The sequence below is a fragment of the Emydura macquarii genome, unplaced genomic scaffold (genome assembly GCF_026122565.2).
Source record: "Emydura macquarii macquarii isolate MOO-44397 ecotype Brisbane River unplaced genomic scaffold, CSIRO-AGI_Emac_v2 contig_1119, whole genome shotgun sequence".
NCBI classification, from domain to species: Eukaryota; Metazoa; Chordata; order Testudines; family Chelidae; genus Emydura; species Emydura macquarii.
Window position 1 is genome coordinate 10,573,344 of NW_027131256.1, and position 20,124 is coordinate 10,593,467.

The following is a 20,124-nucleotide window of genomic DNA, read 5'->3' on the forward strand; positions in this document are numbered from 1 at the left end:
AAAGCAAAGATTAAATGAAGGAAGAAACCGGATATTTTCTCATAAGGTAGGAAATGGGGAATCCCCTCAATTCTGCTTGCTCTTAAAAAATTTGGATAGACATCCATCTCCTCTCTATCCCTCCCTCAAGTGAAGTTTGTTGATCCCTGTGCTGGAGGTTCTCTCATGCTAGAAAATGTCCTCACTCTGCTTAGTGCTCTGCTCACACATCACTCATTTCACCTTTGATCTGACAATTACCAGGGGTGAGCTCTTTTATATAGTAGTACAGAATATCTTGTTCAAAACGAAGATAATACATAAGAGTTACAATTCCTTCTTTCCTGATATAACAATTTGAATGCACTCTCCTTAATTTCCCAAGTCCTCATTAGCTTCCAATATAGTTTTGTCTATTTCAAACAGCTCTGGACTACATTATCTATTATCTTGGCTTCCCAGTTGCAAAAGCTCTTAGAAAATCCAAACCTTTAATCAAAATAAATCACAGACACCTGTCTTTCATCCAGTATTTAACAATGAAACAAACCACAAAATATGCAATTCAGCTTAAATGTGTCTTTATTCTTCTACCTAGGCCCTCCACCCCATCTCCCAGACTCCCTTGTTCCTGGCTACAGACATGGTTCCACAGTTTGTATCTAAACGTCTCAAAACCATTAATACATATAATAATGAATACAGTTACACTCACAACATCTCTCTGAGATATTACTACCCCGAAATTACAGATGGGGAAGAGAAGCCAAGAATAAGTGGCTAGCCCAAGGTCATTCAGGAAATCTGTGGTAGAGCTGAGAACCGATCACAGATCTCCTGACACAGTGTCCTGTACTCTAATACTTACTTACTCTAAGCCATACTTCCCACAACATTCCTTTTCCTCATGCAACTCTTTCTCTGTCTTTAAACAAACTATCATTTATTCATCCTTTAAAAACAAAAAATCTTCCTTGACCCATCTCTTTCCCCTTATTTTGCCCTGGCTATATGGAAAGATTTCAGTTTCTAACTTTCTGTGTTTATTAAAAAAAATCAAGTATAAACATGTAAGAAATACCTTTCCAATGTCCTTTTAAGTCCATTATTATATCCAGAACAAAATAATTGATCACAACCACTCTTCATCTTTCCAGTTACCGTTGACTGCCTTGCCTAACTTGATGAGAACCATAATTAAACTGATCGCCTCCTATGTAACTGCACATTTGGCTGATAGAACAGCAGTAGAAAAAATGGCCTGTGGTGACACTTACTGACAGCCTCTAAAGTAGTTCCCATCATGCCTTAATTCTTTTAAAGCCCTGATCAAGACTCCACACCAGCTTAGTCAGGGGCATTGCCATGCATAATAAAAAATCAGGCTGAATTGAAAGGGTTACTGTCTGAGATTAAACAACCAAACTGTTTTGCTCAAATCCACAAGGTGTAAAAAGATATATTCTGGAAGTTAAAAAAGCATTCTTTCCCCCTTACAGGCTTTTTTATAAAAGCGTACAACAAAGCTCAGTGGAGAACAGCATCAGTAAAATAGCAGCTCAGAAAGACAGAGTTTATTTCAATTTTTATATTTTAGCTGGTTAAAACAGTAGCTAATTAATAATCATTGACATAGAATCTGAACCATCATCAGTGCTTTTGTCATCCAAACAACGTAACAGATAGAAGCAGAACCTTTAAAATGTATATTACAGTTATACCTGATATTTCTCTTTGGCCTTTTCTTTTCCAAGGAGTTTAAGAACTTTATCAGCTAACAACATGCTTTGCTGGTTTTGGAAACCTTCTAAAATACAGACTGCAGTGACATCTGGGAAAAACAACACAAAAGCAGCATTATTAGTAATTACCAATGCAATAGTCTTTAAAGTGCTACACAAACAGCTATCGTAATGAGTCATTACCGAGGAAACAAAATCACCCATTTCATAGGCTGAAAGTCTTCATGTGAAATTTGCTACGGTCTCTGGAATATGAAGTTGTTTTTAAAAAACATGAGGCTATGTCTCCTTGTTGCAAAGAACTTTAATGAAGATGGATGTAAGTCATTTTGGTGCATCTACAGCCAAACAGATTGAAACTATCGCATCTAGAGGTTTAAACTTCCATTGTTCATATGAACAAGGTCCACACTTTGCAGCTTATCTGGGACGTTATCTGCTATGTTCACAGAAACAAGTGCTAATGTGGAATTCCTATTTGGTGACTAGGCCTCTTGTTGCTAATTGAGATCTCTAATTTTCTACCTCTTCAAGTTTCTATCCTTTCCAGCCCTGTATCCTACACCTTCCCAGTCTGACTGGTGTTCTTCACATGCCCAACTCCAATTGCACAGCCCTCATCTATGCCTGTGTAAGAAGCAAGTGTCACGCTGGCTGGATTGGGGAAGAGGAGGGAGGGCATTTATTATGTCGTTTAACATCAATGTGTCAAAATCATAATAACTCATGTGAGATATGCCATGTCAGGTACTGTTAGAAAGGCTATAATGTGCTTAGTAAGATGATGATGTTTATGTTCATGTGTTATATGTGTAATGGAAGTTATGGATATAGTTGATATATCTGTATTTCAAATCGTGCTGTGTCTGGACAACACCCCAGACAGGATGGCTGCAGCAACAGCCTGCTTAATGGTCCATTAAGAAATTCACAGGTACAAGGGGCCCAGGGTGAGAAGCCAGGGATATACCTGATGAGTCACCAGGATTTACTCATGTGACTCTGGACTCCATTTTATTCCTGTAAATTTCCACAAGCAGCATGGCAAAGCCCAAAGGACATAAAAGGCAGCTGTCTCACATCCATTTTGTCTTTAGTCTGTCTTCAGTCTACCGTCTACCTCTGGATCAATCATCTACAGCTGAACTGAAGCTGTGAAACAAAGGACTGAAACCCATCCAGGTACTGGATGTATACCAGAGGGACTATACAAGCCTGCAAACTCCACAATTCCTCTAGAAACCTGATATATATGGATTTTCAAATCAATTGTATGTATCTGATTGCTTTAATCCTTTAACACTTCTCTTATAGTTTGTTTCTTTTCTTTTTATAATAAACCTTTAGTTTTAGTTAGGATTGGCTGCCACCATGGTATTTTGGGTAAGATCCAAACTTATTTTGATCTGGTACTGTGGCTGACCCTTCGGGAGAAACCTTTTTGGTAAAGAGCATAGAGTTTTAAATAACTGGTATCTTTACTGGACCTAGTGGCTGATTGGAAGGCAGAGACTGAGATGCAGTAAAGGGGGCTGTGTATGTTTTTATTTTGGCTTCTTGATAACCAGTGCGGGGAATCAGAAGCACTGTTTGTGGCTGGTTGGGAAGTCTGACTTCAGTGTCGCCCACCTGTGCTGGGAGAATCTGCTCTCCTTCTTCAGCCTGCCCTGACCTTGGCATTTTCAGGTGGCTACCCTAGGCATGGATGGGTCACAGCAAGATTAAAAGGAAACCCCACTACTGTGCTAACTCCCTGCCAGTGTTAAGTCCATGTTATATCACAGCCGTGGATGGCGCTTCCTCAACACTAAAGAGCAGTGTGACAGGAGAGAATCACTGTTCCAATGCTGCCCTGCATGTATTACAGTTACAAATCATACATAAAAATCATCTTTTCTCTCAGTTCCTCAAGAGCTGGGAAACAAAGTGAGGGGGAACACAGCAAAATCTTGGAAAGAGACCTACCACAAACCAGCACAAGCCAGGAAAATCATTGCCACTGAGTCAGCATGCAAGGTTATTAATTTGCGATGAACAGGACTTCTATTTCAAATGTAGGGGTCAATTTGACTCCTCTAGTAAAAACCAAGCTTTTCATCCTTGCCTTTCTTACTGTAGTTTCTGTAATCCTGCATGGCTACAAGAAAAGCATCCTCCATTAACCCATTACTTTTATAGTAATTTCTATGTAATAGAATGTCGCTTTCTTCATTGAATGAGATGCCAAACAACTGAAGGTCCTCTTTTCCTTGTCTTAAGAAGCCTCTAATGAAACCGATTATTTCCCCATTACAGCCACCAAGACATTTATAGCATTGTTTTTCATCCCCTCTTTGGTAATGAACATCAGTACAACTGAGACCAATTTCATTTTTCATGATGACATATCAGTAAGAATGACATGCAGATGTGACTTAAGTTACGGTGTTAAAGGGGCAACTTGAAATATTGCCAATTAATGAAATGGTAGTTTCAGGAAATACATTTTCAAATCACTTGCCAATTTATATTGTGGTTTGATTAAATGGCAGGGAGGAAGACAATTAACACTGTATTCTCACTTATAGGGTGATAGCAGACTTGCCTCTCATATGAAACGGAGGGCAACCTGAAATTCTGCTTACAATGAGGTGGGAGTTCTGGAAAATGCTCTTAACACTATCCAGTGTGGAAGGGCAACTTCATTTGCCAAATAAACTTATACAAAGGACACTGGCTGCAACTACTTAGACAACATTATATATGCCAGCATATTCCAAGCAGTATACCAAAGAGGTGGCTGTGAATATAGCCTTTTCAGAGGGATGCAGAAATAATCAGAGATATGAAATCAACAGAAGTATGTTACAGAATATCTGCTAGATCCAGGGTGAATCTGTACAGTGTTAACCTCCTCCTCCGTAATGTCTTAAACCTTACCCCAACAGAAAGGATTGGGGTTCTCAATAGGTTTTTGAGGCAGAGGCCTTGAATAAAAAACAAATTTTTCCTATTTCCTTTTCTTGTAATCTTAGCTGTTATAGGTAATAATAGACATAAGAGTGATGTTTTAAGTTGGTGTCCCTTTGAACACAACACCATAGGATTAAGGGAATTTAACAGCCATTTTTGGGATGTTTTCCCCACCATTATAATGAACTTCTCTCCCACCCCCCAAAAAGAATCTTGGTTTCTAGGCTAATTCTGCTCCTCCAGAATGGACTGGGAAGGAACATACTTTTGTTAGAGCATGAAACTACGACTATTATTTAGCTGAAACTTGCTTTAAAGCATAGCATGTTTACTGAACATGAACATAATAAACAGCTGCAGTAAGAACTAATTTCTCAGACCTAAACCAATTAATTGTTCATAGATTGAAAGACGCGCCAAAGGTTAGAGAAACTTAATTGAAGAAAAAATTTACTTGTAGTAGCTTTGAATTAATAAATAGTTTAATTAATAGTTTTAAAGGAATTACTGTCTATTCCACCACATTTACAGAAACAGAACCAAGCACCCAAGAATTCTATCATGTGCACCAAAGTTTTACTCTCTTAACAAATATTAACTTATTAACTTCATCTCAAGTACATACACAGAAGAGTACCCACCTTCTAAACATTCCTTCTTATTATCTAGTTTCTCATGCGCCTTTGCACGTCTGAAGAGAGCTTTCACATATTTAGGATTAAGCTCAACTGCCTTTGTGCAATCTTGTGCCACCTCTTTCCATTTTTGCTGCAGGTATAAGAACAGCCTAGTTAAAAAGGTACTACTCACTCAAAGAGCATTATAATAATAGCTAATTTCTCTCAATTTCAGAGCCCCAGCCAAGTGCTTGTAGCTGTAATTCTCATGATGCCGATTCCTCCTCCTGGTTTCCAGCTACTTCTGCAGGTTTTTCAATTAGTTACCTAGGATCAGAAGCTGTGGGAACCACTAACAAGAGGACAAAGGAGATGGGAAATGAATTTCCAGGGAAGAAGGGAACCAGGCAGCTGGGCAACACACACAGAGAAAACAATGAAATAGTAGCAAAGCATCTGCAAGGGAGTGAAGGATTAGAACATCGGAATGCAACAGATGGGAGGGAAAGATGAAATCAAGCGCAAAAGCATACATGAGATTAACTTTTTGAAGGAGTTACTTCACAGGGATATTATGCAATAGCATACAGGAGTAGATGTGGTCCTCAAGAATCTCTGTTAAGGTGTCGTCTACATTATAAAACATGAGAACCCCTGAATGCAGTCTCATCTTTTCCACTGCAAAATCAGTATTAAAACAACACTGGTGCTTTAAAATAATTAGAAAAAAGGTAACTCATCTATAACCAGTCACTGGAGTAGAACTGTTTATAAAAGTGTTTCTCAAATGAAACTCCTTTATTATTACAGTGCCAAACAAGAAATGTTAGGGAAAAAACCCCATATTTATTCCTCCTCTTTACCCGTCTCTTTACTTTCACACCAAATTCACTCAGTTTTCAAGTCAAGTTTAGACTTTTGTAGCCCATGTCTCTACCTGGTACTTTAAAATACAAAACTCATATTAACATATACGAAGCCAGTTCTTAAGCAGCAGGACTAGGAAGACAGACACAAGGCCCATAGGACAGACTAGAACAAGTCAATGGAAATTAACTTTTAATTAGAACTTGAATATTTGGGGTCGGGAAGGAATTTCCCCCCAGGTCAGATTGGCAGAGATCCTGGATTTTTTTGTCTTCCTTTGCAGCACGGGTCACGGGTCACTTGCTGGTTTAAACTAAATTAAATAGTGGATTCTCTAAGTCTTTAACTCATGATTTGAGAACTTCACTCAGACAGAGGTTATGGGTCTGTTACAGGAGTGGATGGGTGAGGTTCTGTGGTCTACGATGTGCAAGTCAGGTTAGATGATCGTGATGGTCCCTCCTGGCCTTAAAAGTCTACAAGTCTATGAATGGGTGGAAGGAACGGAGGGGGTGCTAGCGAATACTGAAGTTACAGGTGATGGATTCTGCTTTCTACATGCAAGAAGGAAGACAGCACCATTCTTGCACATGTTGGAGCTGGGGAGGCCAGAGGAAAAAGAAATGGCACTTTTCTGAGTACAACCACACTTTAAAGCTGAAGTTTCATACCAGTTGTTCATATGCAGCAGCTCTGTTCTGGTAGAAAGTAGACAGGTCAAAGTTTTTCTCAGGGGGGCATAAACTGATGGCCTCAGTGTAGCACTGAATGGCTTGCTCATATTTTCCTGCTTTAAAATACTTGTTGCCTTTGTTCTTTGCCGCTTGGGCTCTATCAAGAGGGCTCTGAAAAAGAAAAAAGGAAGTGACTGGTCAGCCACACTTCGCCAGCAGAGTACAAACAGAAAGAGCTCCACAGTGAGTAATAAATACATGTGGGGCCTGACTCCCAAATGTGTAATCTGAAAATCCTCCTTCATGGTTTTCAAGCAGGGCAAAACATAGTTATCTTTTGCAAGTGTACAAGATGGTACAACAGCTCCTAAATAGATTCAGTGACACATTATCAACAAACAGGACATTTGTTCTTTATAAAGCGAGAGATTTTTGGTGGTTGTTGGTTTTTTTTGTTTGTTTGTTTTTGGAGTCCACATGATTGGTGAGCTACAGAAAAACCACAGAGATTGATTTGTAAAACCTATTTCCTGTGGTTTAAATGATAGCACCAATGTGAAAAACCAGAAAAGTCTCACAACAGCTCAAGTCCCTTACTAAAGTGCATACATTTCATTCACCTGTGCTGAATCAGTGCCACATGAAACACATGTTGACAAGGTATATGCTGTGAAAAGTCCTAATGATCAGGAGACGCACAACCTGTTTAGAAAAGCAAAGTTTAATTGCTTTCTGCACACAGAACACGCTACTAACCCCTTGGGAGCATCAAGAATCCTGTTCATCCAACCTACCCTCTGCTGTTTATGACAGAAGAAAGAGAGATGCCCTCCCAAAATGGCCTGCTTCCTTACTATATTCCTCTTCTCGCTCTACTCTGCCTGTTGAGCAGCACACATTTTGGGAGAACACCACATAGCCAATTAGGTATGTGATCTCTCCAAAGTACAGAGTAAGTTGTACTTGACATTCCATGTTCACAAAGAGTCTGAGGTGGAGGCCTGTCTTTGTTTTCAGTCTCAGATCACATGTGCCAGATAGAAGTCTGCCCAGAATTTGTTGCAGTTAAAAGGACAGCATCAACCACCCATACTTCTGACTTCCTCCCCTCACCACTGTTTTTACATCTAACACTTAGATGTGGTCTGCACTTAAACTTAGGCCAACAGAGCAACAGTGTTCAGTGGTGTGAAAAATCAACAGCCCTGAGCACCATAGCTATGCCAACCTAATCCCTGGAGTAGACACAGCTATGTTGATGGAAGAATGCTTCTATCAACCTAACTACTGTTGAATGTGGAGGTGGAGTTCCTAAAACAGCAGAAAAACCCCTTCCGTTGCTATAGTCTGTGTCTACAGTATAGAGTTACAATGGAGTAGCGACAGCGCCATAACTATGCCGCTGTAGTGCCCACAATGTAGACATGGCGTTAGATTATTTTAATATGCTAAAATGAAAAACTTCTTTCATTTTAATGCATGGGCCAAAGTCTAAGCTAGTCAGTTCCTCTTGTTGTTTGCGTGCATCTTTCACACCAATAGGAAAACATTTTTAGTAATGGAAAAAATATTTGTAAAACTGCAAAAACGGGCATGGAGACCTTGGGACAACTGTAGCACCTGATGCTACTCTGAACTTTTTTTAAATGGACTACATCTCAAATTGATAGAGCACAATGATTAATAAGTGAAATCAGAAACATAGGTCAAGACACAAAGACTATCAACTTATTTATTAAAAAACCCTCCTTCTGGCTAGGGATATAGGGAAAAAAGTTTGAGATACTTTGATAAATTACCTTAATTTACCCTCATACTGTAAGGAACAGAACTTTGAATTTCCTGATTTTTTTTTAAAAAGGTGGATTTAAGTCCCAGCATAGCCCTGTTTTGATATACCTTTGTGTATGTTTAATTATAGGTACATGCATACATGTGTTTCTGCTAGAGTAAAAAAAATAATTCTATATATTCATATCAAAACGATCACACATTTGGTTAGTTTGAAATTTAAAATGAACCTCAGACTAACCTGTTATTAATATAAGTGTGACTTTCCTTTCAGATGGAACTCCCACTAACTATTTTTAGATTTTGCCACTGTTTGAACTGACAGGCATGGAAAAATATTACTGTATACAAAAGTATACAAAAAAAAGCTTAAGAAATAAAAAAAGAGCAATGTCATGCATTTATTTTCTACAGAGATCATCACTTTTATTTTAAACCCATTAACGACATGCAGGACACTTCTGTATTGATTTCTGATTAAGTCTCTCCAATTGCCATTCTATTTGATAGTTTATAAAGAAAAAGTGTGCAGTTCCACAGACAGAAGATAACACTTTCATGAGTTATCCCAGTAAAAGTAACACCATTGCACAATCACTTTGACAGCATCCCCATTCTGCCCAATGGCTTATATTTGATTAAAATTACATTCAAAAGATAATACTAATCTATTTTTTCCACTTGCAAATAAAGAAGACCCCTGTCTTCAAACTCTATGGTGATAGTAGACATGTAATACATTGGACTAAACTTTCATTTGGCCTGCACTCTGGAAAATGCCAGTGTTATAAGGTTTATAATGACTTGTCTGATGTTTTATTTTGTCAGGGATATCTAAATAACTGTTTGAAAAAGCAGAACTTCCGTCTCTTCATAATTACGGAAGTAACATTTGAGATAATACAGAATTGTGCCAGCACTTGTTACGAAGTTTTATTTCCATGGGTTTATAACTCCCGTAAAAATCTACTCTGGGCCAAAATCTGGCATGTGGACAATTTCTTCTGGGTAGAGATCAACTTACATTACAAATAGCAGAAGTGTTCAAAACAGCCCTTTGTACTAATACCGCAAATTGTGAGAGGAATTGTTTGGTACATTTTAATTATAAAATCTATTGTTCACTTTTGGAAAGTGCTTTTGGGAAAGAGAAATATTAAAAATTGCACTTATTCTGCATGCAGTCCCCCCTGACACACACCAAAAATTCAAAACATTATAAAGATTAAGTCTATAAAAATGTGTAAACAGAACTACTAGGTCAAAAGCCTACTTTAAGAGCACCTTTGCATTTGTCTACTGAGTTTACTATTTTAAGTAAGCAGAAGCTAGATTGTTACAAGTTAACATCTGAAACATTTGCCAAAAACTATTATTTTGGGTGCATATGTTAATGAATTGTGTGCACGTACTACTGGAAGAATAGCTTATGCATTAATAGCGTCTCATCCCAAAACATTTCATATACTATGTGCACGGATGGTAGTACTGCCTATAATAACGCTACCTAACTTGTATAGTGCTTTTGATCAGAAATCTTAAAGCACTTTAACAAATGAAGTCAGTATTATTATTCCCATTTTACAGATGGGGAAACTGAGGCTCTGGGAGTGGAAATGATTTGCCCAAAGTTATCCAACAGGCCAGTGGCTAAGCTGGAAATAAAACCCAGGTCTCCCAAGTCCCAGTCCACTGCTCTAGCTACTAAGATACATTGTCTTCCTATTCAAGTTGCCCAACATTTCACATTATAAAAACCTGGTTTTCAGTTGCTTATAATTATCTATTTTACATTCCAGGTGTCTGCTTCAGACTTAAATTTGGAAATTTCAGCCAAAACTGTTCAGACACCTGATTTGAATGTAAAGGCGACTCAAGGCAGATCATAGGGGAGTGAAAAGTAGACTGAAGAATGGTGAACCTGGGACTTCAGAGCAAGAGGGGGGACTGGGCAAGAAGACTGGGAGCTAAAAGGGGATGGGGAAGCTGGAACTGGTTGGACAAGGAGACTAGGACTGGGAGCCAGTGAGGGAGCATTTTGGCTTTAGTGAGAACACAAACTGTACGAGGAGCTGTGGGGAGAAGACTGGAACTGGCTGTACAAGGAGACTGATATGAGAAGCCTGTGAAGTGGACACTGGGATTGGGTAGGCAAGAATCGGACTAGTAATTCAGAAGTAAAATCAGCAGTACAAGAAAAGACAATTTGGTTCTCGGAAATGTGAACTGCTCCACATGGGTGTTAACTCTGAAACTTAAAGAAGTCAATTAAAATGATTGGCGAAATAGTTAATGCAGACATTTAAGTACATCTAGAAAATATAATAAATGGATATGACGACAAACAATGTTGAGCCGATATATGTACTTAAAGATGGGATTAATTAAATCTTTCTGGAGCATCCATTCATCAGCAAAAATCATTGTGATGTAGAGAGAGAGTAAGTTATGGACTAGCAATGTAAAATAATTCCTTTAAAAATTAATTTATACTTTAAGATGAGTCCCCACTGCATTAGTAGCTTGAGTTTCGGCATCACTTGAGCGCCAAACCATCCCCCCAGTCAGGCTAGTTACTTCAAACTTATAGCCTCAATTACCTCGAGCTAGATATTTTTGGGCAACATTGGAGTTATACCTCGACCTGTGAATGCAGTGAACTTATACCCTTAGATACTGCAGCTGTCCAGAAGTGAATCCATTTTCAAATCTTGAAAATCAGGAATGCATTCAGTAGAGGAAGCCAAAATAGGGTCAACTAAACAAAAAATTGCACAGAGGACCCATTTAAAAATGTTTAACAATTCAAACTATGTAGCAGATTTACTTGAAAGTTAATTCTTCATTCAAAAACCAAGTGTAGTAAGTTGGAGGATACATTGTTACTTACACATAGCAAAAATTATTATTCTCTGCTTTATGTGCAAACCTTAACACAACCTTAACCATGGAGCAGCTACACAGTTTTCATAACAAGACTAAATTAAGTTCATAATCCAGGTACTGCCAATCTATGTTGTAGAAATATCCAGTGTTTATACCATGCCTTAAACTTTTCTGCAGTTATTTGCAGAAGAAGGGAGGGAAACAGATATAAAATCCCAAAATTCAGAACTTAAAAGTGGATTCACAGCCTCTCAAAATCTTTAAAGGGTGCTTTTTCATTTTGGTAAAGAACTACTTTCCTTGCATGAAGAACTAGATATTTCAAGGAAATAATTTTTGCAGTGTATTTTAGGGTTTGTTTTGTTTTTAGGAAAATAAAGTTTCTCTAATTCTTTTTATTTTTATTTTTCACTTGATTTAATTGTCCATGAATAGGTTTAATGCAGCACATACAAATGGCCTGACAACCACTGATTTATGTTATTGTGCTCCTATTGATGAATAACTTTATGGAACCCAATAATTTACTTCCCCTGGTTTGAACACAAACTGGTTTTGGCTGCTGTCCCACCAGGAAGATTAATTTTATAGTTGCATCTTACTACTAAGCCTTCCCCTCCCCACCCCAACTATCATTATGATAATCTTTTCTAGAGGTCTCACTACAAACCTGAAGCAAAATAGTTACACTCTCTGAATATGAAAAGGCAGCACATAAGTAAAATACTTACTGAGTACTAATAGTAATATGAAGGAAAGATTCTTGAGCCATGCCCTGGCACCACAGCATAGCACCACCTTCACAACAAAAATTCAGGAAGGTTGTTCGAAATATAGGAATATTTTCACCACACTGATGGAGTGCAAATACACTACCCTGGCCCGGCAGACAGGAAGTGATCTTCATATTCAAGTATCTGCCTTCTACATACACACCAGTGGAAAAGGCAGGAAGCTCCTGACAGAGCAATCAGGGATTAAGCATTTACATGCGGGGAAAAGCCCTTTCTGTTACCTTATATTTACACTAGGGCAGGGGTGGCCAACCAGACAGAGAGGAAGAGCCGCAAAGAGCCACATTTACCTTTTCAGTTTCCCCTTGTCTCTTACCCTCCAGGGAAAATTCCCACTGATCCCACACCTTGTCAATTTCACTTGTCAGTTTCCCCTAGTCTCTTACCCTCAGCAGAAAAGCTTGTCAATTTCAAAGAGCAAAGAGCCCCAAAGAACAAACAGCAAAGCATCCCATGCAAAGAGCTACAGGGGTTGGCCACCTCTGCACTAGGGAAATTTGCTGACTTCCATCAGCAGCTGCACTGGTTTTAGCAACTTTGGGTGTCCTACTGTAGATACAGCTTCCATGGCTGCTCATATTTTTAACACTGTCCATTAAACACATTAAAAATGCCAATCACCATGTGAACCCTAGCAACTGGGGGAGCTCTACTGTAGACAACACCAGTGCAGCAACTGAATATTTAAAGAAATTTTTTCTGGTGTATAATCATGTTGGCTAACTACCATCTTCCACACCTAACAATGTTCCACATAACCATCCCATAAAATTACTCACCTCAGGAGAGTAGATTTGACAAGCAAATAAAATATCACTAGTGTTTACATCATCATAGCAAAAAGCAGACAAGAGGTTTGCATCCTACCTGTCTGGTAATTTTCATGCCATTGTGTAAGGCTAACATAGCACACATCATTTGTGACACTCCACATCCAGTAAATTCTTCTGATCACTCAATATTAAACATGCAACATGCTTCCTGAGATTAGAATTCCCATATTTTCAGATTTAGTAATCTCTCTGAATTCTCAATCGCCAAAGTGAGGATTTTTGTTCACTTGTAATTGACTAAAGGTGTAACATGTTAAGATTTAGTTTCAATTATATTTATTAGCAAATATTTGTTTGAACTTTCTCAAATCCTGTAATTTAGGTCCAAAAACATTAAATCCCTTTAAAACCATAGTTAAGCAGCACTCATCCGAGATTAAACACTATTCTCTAACTCCATAAGCAAGACACCATATGGATTAAATTAGTTAATTGTTAAATGCAACCTTGGTGAATCTACTTTTCCAACAGAATCTTCTGAAATTGTACACAAAAGATAATGACCAAATGGCGGTATCAGAATGCTCAGCTCCTAAAGGAAAACTGAGTAGTCAGCAGCCTTCATGAGTACCAGCACGGTTAAACTGATTTAAAATGCCTTTAAGGATCTTAGGGAAAGTGTTTTTTCCAAACAGAATGAGGAATTTGTTATAGTTCAAGACACATGCTGTCAGCCGATGACAGTGACTCAAGAGAGAAACATGAGTGATAAGTTTCAGCATTTTCTTTTGGATTCTAAGCACCTACATACAGTTCACATAGAATGTATGAGCCCTTTTTCTGAGAGGCAAAATACACAGATAAGATGCTGCTTCTAGAACCAATCTTCACTGGTTAACCTATGAAAAGTACCCTGGTCTAGGGCTCTCTCTTCCCCTTTGTTCACTTTCATGACATGCTCGCTCACCAGCAAAACCTTCTTTGTTTCACCACCTCAGAATCATTGTAGTTAACACATTTTTTTATGATTAATGCCACCTCCTAATGCCAGGTGTTGAAACAGTAATCTTTAAATCTGCTATTTGAAACTTTTATATATGGGACATATTAACTGTATCAGCATCCTTTGAAGTCTACTGAATTAAAACCTATTCAGACTAACATAAGATCCAATTTTGGACAGCAGATGAGGAAGTGTGATGGTTAATCAGAAGCAATTACAACATTAAATTTGCAGTACCATTAGTGCTGTATCAACCATCTTTCCCCTAATGAACACATGTATCACACAAGCCTATTAAGAGAAAGTGGACTGCGAACTGTGCATTTATAAAGTCTCCAGAAACTTATTACCAGTGCTATAGTTTTACAACTTGTTACATATGCTTGGTGCTACAGTTAGCATGAAGTACAGTAATAACTTTATTGTAGAATGACAGAAAGATGGAAGGTACTTAAATACTATGTTGATGACAGATACAGAATGCTTACAACATTTTATGACTGAATCTAAAGAAACTCAGGAAGTATCAATAAAATGAGGGCATCTAGAGAATGGAGCTGTTCTGATGCAACAAAATAATTTAATTATTTCAACGTCAGGGTCCAAATATGCACCAAATCAAAGAAATACTGGTGCAACCTTGAACTCCGTGACCAATTATGTTACGGATTAATCCTCAGCCCTATTTATTACAGACTCTAAAAGAGAAACAATGACAACTGTAAAAAGTACACAGAACTCCTTATGAATGAAAGCGTCTTTTCAACACTCTTAACTGGCTGATCTTCAAAGTAACGTGGCTGAAGAGAAAAGGCAACTCCCAAACAGCAGGGCAGCCTGGTCTATGCTAGGAAATTAGGTCAGTATAACTATGTCGTTCAGGGGTGTGAAAAATCCTCCTGTCGACTTAGCTACCAGCTTTCAGAGAGAAGGATTACCTATGTCGATGGGAGAACCCCTTCTGTCTGCGTAGGAAGCATGCACCTTTGTAACACTTTAGTGTAGACACTACCTATGCTGACAGGAAGGGATCTCCCATCGGCGTAGATAATCCACCTCCCCAAGAGGCGGTAGCTAGGTCAACAGAAGAATTGTTCCATTGACCTAGCACTGTCTACGCCAGAGGTTAGGTCACCAGAACTATGTCTCTTGGAGGTGTGGATTTTTCACATCCCCAAGAGCTGTACCTACGCCGATGTAAGTTCCCAGTGTAGACCAACCCTAAAGCAGAGCAGACAGCAGGCCCTTGTATAGGGCTTTAAAAGAAAATGAGACGACACCTTTAGAAAACAACAATTGGATTTTCAAATGAACAAAAAAGCAATATAAAGGAATGTAACATGCAGGAATGGCTGAGATCTAGATTACACAGTTACACAACAAGCTTCTGCCACTCATAAGCACACATTGTCCATTTTGACTGTATAAATATACTACAGATTCTAATTTGTACATTTGGGATTACACCTGGTCTGTTTTCAAAGACAAATCCGTCATACGAGAATAAGGCATTATGATAATTCCAATATCATTAATTTTTCAGTGAAATTAAAGGCTTATACATTTAAAGCTTTTTAAAAGAAAATGAAACTTCACACGGTAATAGTCAACCTGTAGAATTCACTGCTACAAGAGGCTAGTGAGTAAAATATTGTGGCGGCTGCATTTTAAAGTGATATTGATAATTTTATGACAAAAACATGTATAGCTATCAAGTTAAGAGCAGTAAATCTTATGCTTCATAAACTATTTGACCACCAGGATCTTGGAAGAAATTCCCCCCTTAAAACAGCATTCCAGAGAGGCAGCAGGTACAGCCAGAATACTGCTGACACCACGCTGTGTGTGGATGGACTATGGTCTTTATCTGGGTAGGGCAAATCTGATTAATTTTGTTCTACCTCTTCTGAAAATCTACCCAATGGTTTTAGTTTCAGAAGCTTTTCCCATTATTTTGCAGTTTGCGTGGACACCCTTCAAGGAACTACGGATCATGTTGTTTATCAAAACATACGTAAAGAAACTCATACAGTTCCATCAGTAAGAAATTTCTTTAGAAGAGGGAACTGAAAAAGAGCTTGACATTCTAAAGAGACTCTAATGCTTGTAAGTTGGGAGATGCTCAATGTTTTCACAGAATCATAGGATTAGAAGGGACTGTAAAGTCATGTAGTCTAATCTCTGTATGTTTTCCATACATAAAAGATTTAACTCCTAACTTCAAGTAAAAGAGTCAACACAACAATAACTGCACAGCCATTGTAGGCCCTCCATATTTAGTTGACAAGTGGATTTGAAGACAATTTTAGACATCAAAACTTGGATCCATGTTTTCAGTGTTCATCATCAACTGGGTTTGCCATTTAAAGTTTTGATGTTTAAGACTTTAAAGGACTAAATATATTTATCCATTATAATATCATATCAGTAATCAAAAGGATCTCCTGACAAACACTGCACCAAATGCATTTGTCAATTAGATTGACATTTCTGCTAAAGTGGTCAGCAGTGAAATAGTTGTCATTTAACCGAAATCTAATAAAGGGTTTGACAGCCCATTGGGATAATGGCATAATTCACAACTCAGAAGTATTTTTCCACTGTCTGCACACTCAGGAGAGCAACACTATTCTGTAAATGTAAATTTGAAGATCCTGCCCACTCATACATAAATATTTAATCTCCACTTTGAATGCAAATCTCAATAACTGACTATGGATCAATTATGCTGGCTTCATATTTAAAGAAAATATGGTTTATTTTCTTTATACACATCTCCTGATCCTGTGCTCATTTCTACTCTGTTCTACCTAGCGGTTCTGAATAAGATAAGTCTGCAAACCCAGCTAAAATTTCCTTTTGCATCTTAGTCTCAGAAGCAATTTGCATGTTCATATTTCATGTTTTAGAAACACAATACATTTATGGAGCAATAATGTATTTTTAGATCCAATTACTTTCAGGTAATATATACTGCATGTACACATATTTCTTCTCGAAACTGATTTATCAGCACTGGGAAGCAGCCAAATTAGTGTTTCATAACAAGCCACTTAAAAGACCAAATAAGTAAAGGAAACATGAATAACTAAACAAGCAAGAGAATCTTGAAAAATGAAAGCTAACCATTAAAGTTGTTAAATTCAAAATGAACGCTAGCAATGCACTAGTACTAGGTAACAGTGCCAAAGTAAGGCAGGATGATGCAGACTTGCTATGCCTGTCTCAGAATCACTCACCCACTCACACGCCCTGGGGCAGAAACATAAAGATCGCCACACCAGACCAGACACAGCAGTCCATCCCCCTAACGGTCTGATTCTCTTCTCACATCAGTGTAAACCCACTGCTTTCAGCATGTTATTCTGAAATGACACCAGCAGGTGAGAGGCCATATCTACACTACAAATTACTTCAGTATAATTTATGTCACTCAGGGGTGTGAATAATTCACACGCCTGGGTGATGTAAGTTATATCGACCTAAGTGCCGGTGTGAACAGTGCTATGTCGGCAGGAGAGCTTCTCCCTTCGACATAGCTACTTCCTGGGGAGGCAGAAGTTATTGTGACTACATCTATATTGCAGCACGTACTGCTGCGCCACTGCAGCACTTATGGCGGAAATACTCTAAGCTGATGGGAGAGAGTTTAATAAATCCTGCCTCCGCAAGAGGCAGTAGCTATAGCGCTGTTTACAACAGCGATTAGGTCAATGTAATTTATGTCACTCCAGGATGTGGATTATTCATACCCCAACACGACATAAGTTACACTGAAGCAACCTGGAGGTAAACAAGAGGCAGGTCTACACTGTTGGCCAAAATTGGCAGCAGTCGACGGGAGTTATGCAAGCTACGCAGAGTAGCTTGAGTAACTCATGTCGACTTCGTAACTTCCCTTTAGCTTGCCGTCTCCACTGCGCTGCGCTGATGGGAAACGTGTACCCGCCAACGCAGCGCTACGCTTTTTGGGGAGACGGTTTTATTAGATCGATTTCCAGATCGACTGAGCCGGTCTTCATTGCCGCTCAATGGAACCAGAAAACCCGATATGACAGCAGCGAATTTGCCACCGCCCTCAGCGTAGCCATTGCCAAGGCCTACACCGACGGGAGAGCTTAGAGCATCTTCACCAGAAGCTCTGCAGCGGGAACAGATGCCTCAGTACAGCCGTGCGGCTGTAAAGGACGTAGTGTAGACACTAGTGTAGAGGACGTAGTGTAGACACACTGCCAGGAGGAGTCCAATCCCAGCCCTTCTCCGCGCGGGCAGGCGTCAGGCTGAGCGGGCAGTGCCGACAGGCGGACGGACAGACAGGCGGACTCGGCCATTCCCCCGCCCTCAGGCCACGCGCTTTGCTCCGCCATAAAAACACGAGCGCAAAGACCGGCCTCGAGGGAGGGCACGAGGCCAATTCCCAGGGCGGCTTCGCTGGGCGCAGAGCGGGACCCGGGGACGAGCCCCGCTTGGCCCGAGACTCTCCCCGACCCCGCCCCGCCCCCCCGGCGGCCCTCACCATCTCCTCGTGCCCGAGCCCGTCGGGCTGGCTGCCCCCGGGGGCGGCGGGGCCCGGGCTGGCCCGTCCCTCCGGCGTCTTCCTCTCGCTCGGGCCCTTCCCGCGCGCCGCGCGCCGCCGCCGGCCCCACAGGTAAAGGGCGCCGGCCCCGAGCAGCAGCGGCGCCCCCAGCGCCAGCGCCACCTGCCAGCGCGGCAGCCCCGAGCCGCTGCTGCCGCTTCCCCCCCCTGTAGCGGCGGAGCCCAGGGGCTTCGAGGCGGCCATGATCCCCGCTCCGCTCGCAGCAGCAGCCTGGGGGGCCAGAGAGAGCGCGAGGGGTCACCGGAAACCCGCGGCACGCCGGGAACTAGGGGTCAGGCGAGCACTTCCGTTCGCCCCGCGCGTGCGCGCAGCCGGGCGGGCGGGCTCGCCAGGAGCCACGGCGCGGCGGCGGCGCCACCTGCCGGCGGAGAGGGGTAAGTGCAGTGGTTCTGTCCTGTCGCAGGCGCTGGCTGCGCGCGGGGGCTCGGCTCCTATTAGCCTGAGCGGCTCCTGCAGCGGAAGGCGGGTCTCGTGCGCCACCCCACCCGCACCACGGCAGGGGGTTCAGGCGGCTTGCGAGGGCCAGAGCTCTGTTGCTTCCCAGTGGAGTCATCTCCCCATCCCCAGCAGCCTCCTCCTGGTATTGGCAGGCTGAGGACACAGGCTGCTCGGGTCTGCATGGCCAAAGCGCTCAACAATTGGTGTCTGCTTCCCCCCCCCCCAGCTCAGCAGATTCCCTTAAAAGCAATGAATGCAATGCTGGGCCCGGTTCATTTGCCTCCTGCCTTTGAAGCCTTAAGGGTTCAAGTTTTCAAGCTCCTCTGTGCAACAGCCCTGAGCACTAGAAACTGACTGGCGTGGATTTTTTTTTTTTTTTAAATGAAGGCAGAGGGTCTCCTGAAATCACATGACTCCAGGAGCCGGGGCTGTCAGGCAAATCCAAATATCAGAAGGTGTGTGATAAAAATCACAAGAACTGGTGCGCAATGAGCTTTCAATTGTATGGGGATTGATCCTAGAAGGTGCTGAGCACTTCCCGCTCCCAGTGAAGATCAAAGGCGTCTTGGCCCCTCTCATAATATGTGGCTGCTATAGATGATGACACCGTTACATAAATATGCATGTCATGTAAATACGGGCCAGTCAAACCATGTTTGAACGGTGTTCATTGGAACTCATTCATATTTTGAAATGGATCAGCTAACTCTTTTATCTCCTGTGTAGCACAGGCTTAAAGCGGTAGGCAATGGATGGCTTCTCTTACTGTGCTTGTTTTAACCCAGCAAGAGGCTGCTTTTTTCTGGAAACAAGGGCTTCTTTTGCTTTCTCTCACACCCAGTTGTAGGCTTTGTCTGCATGGGAAAATATTTCAGTATTGCCTGTGGCCTCCTAACTTTCAGCTGCCAGGGCCACATCCTTCCCTCTTGCTCTTTTGATGGGCCGGAGCGCTGGGCCCACATCATGTAGGAGAGGGGTGGGGCTGGGAGAGGGGAGCAGCTGCTGTGCAGC

At 40.9% G+C, this 20,124-nt stretch overlaps 1 protein-coding gene across 1 annotated transcript in view; it reads right to left on the reverse strand.

The window, feature by feature from the left end:
- TOMM70 (translocase of outer mitochondrial membrane 70) overlaps positions 1–18,979 on the reverse strand; it is a 32,454-nt gene extending 13,475 nt beyond the window's left edge. The window contains exons 1-4 of the mRNA XM_067546152.1: positions 18,595–18,979; positions 6,829–7,002; positions 5,315–5,441; positions 1,701–1,810 (exon numbers count right to left, since the gene is read on the reverse strand). Coding sequence (XP_067402253.1) covers positions 1,701–1,810; positions 5,315–5,441; positions 6,829–7,002; positions 18,595–18,858 — 675 coding nt within the window. The 5' untranslated portion in view covers positions 18,859–18,979. The remainder of the gene's footprint in view (positions 1–1,700; positions 1,811–5,314; positions 5,442–6,828; positions 7,003–18,594) is intronic.
- Between the last annotated feature and the right edge of the window lie 1,145 nt (positions 18,980–20,124).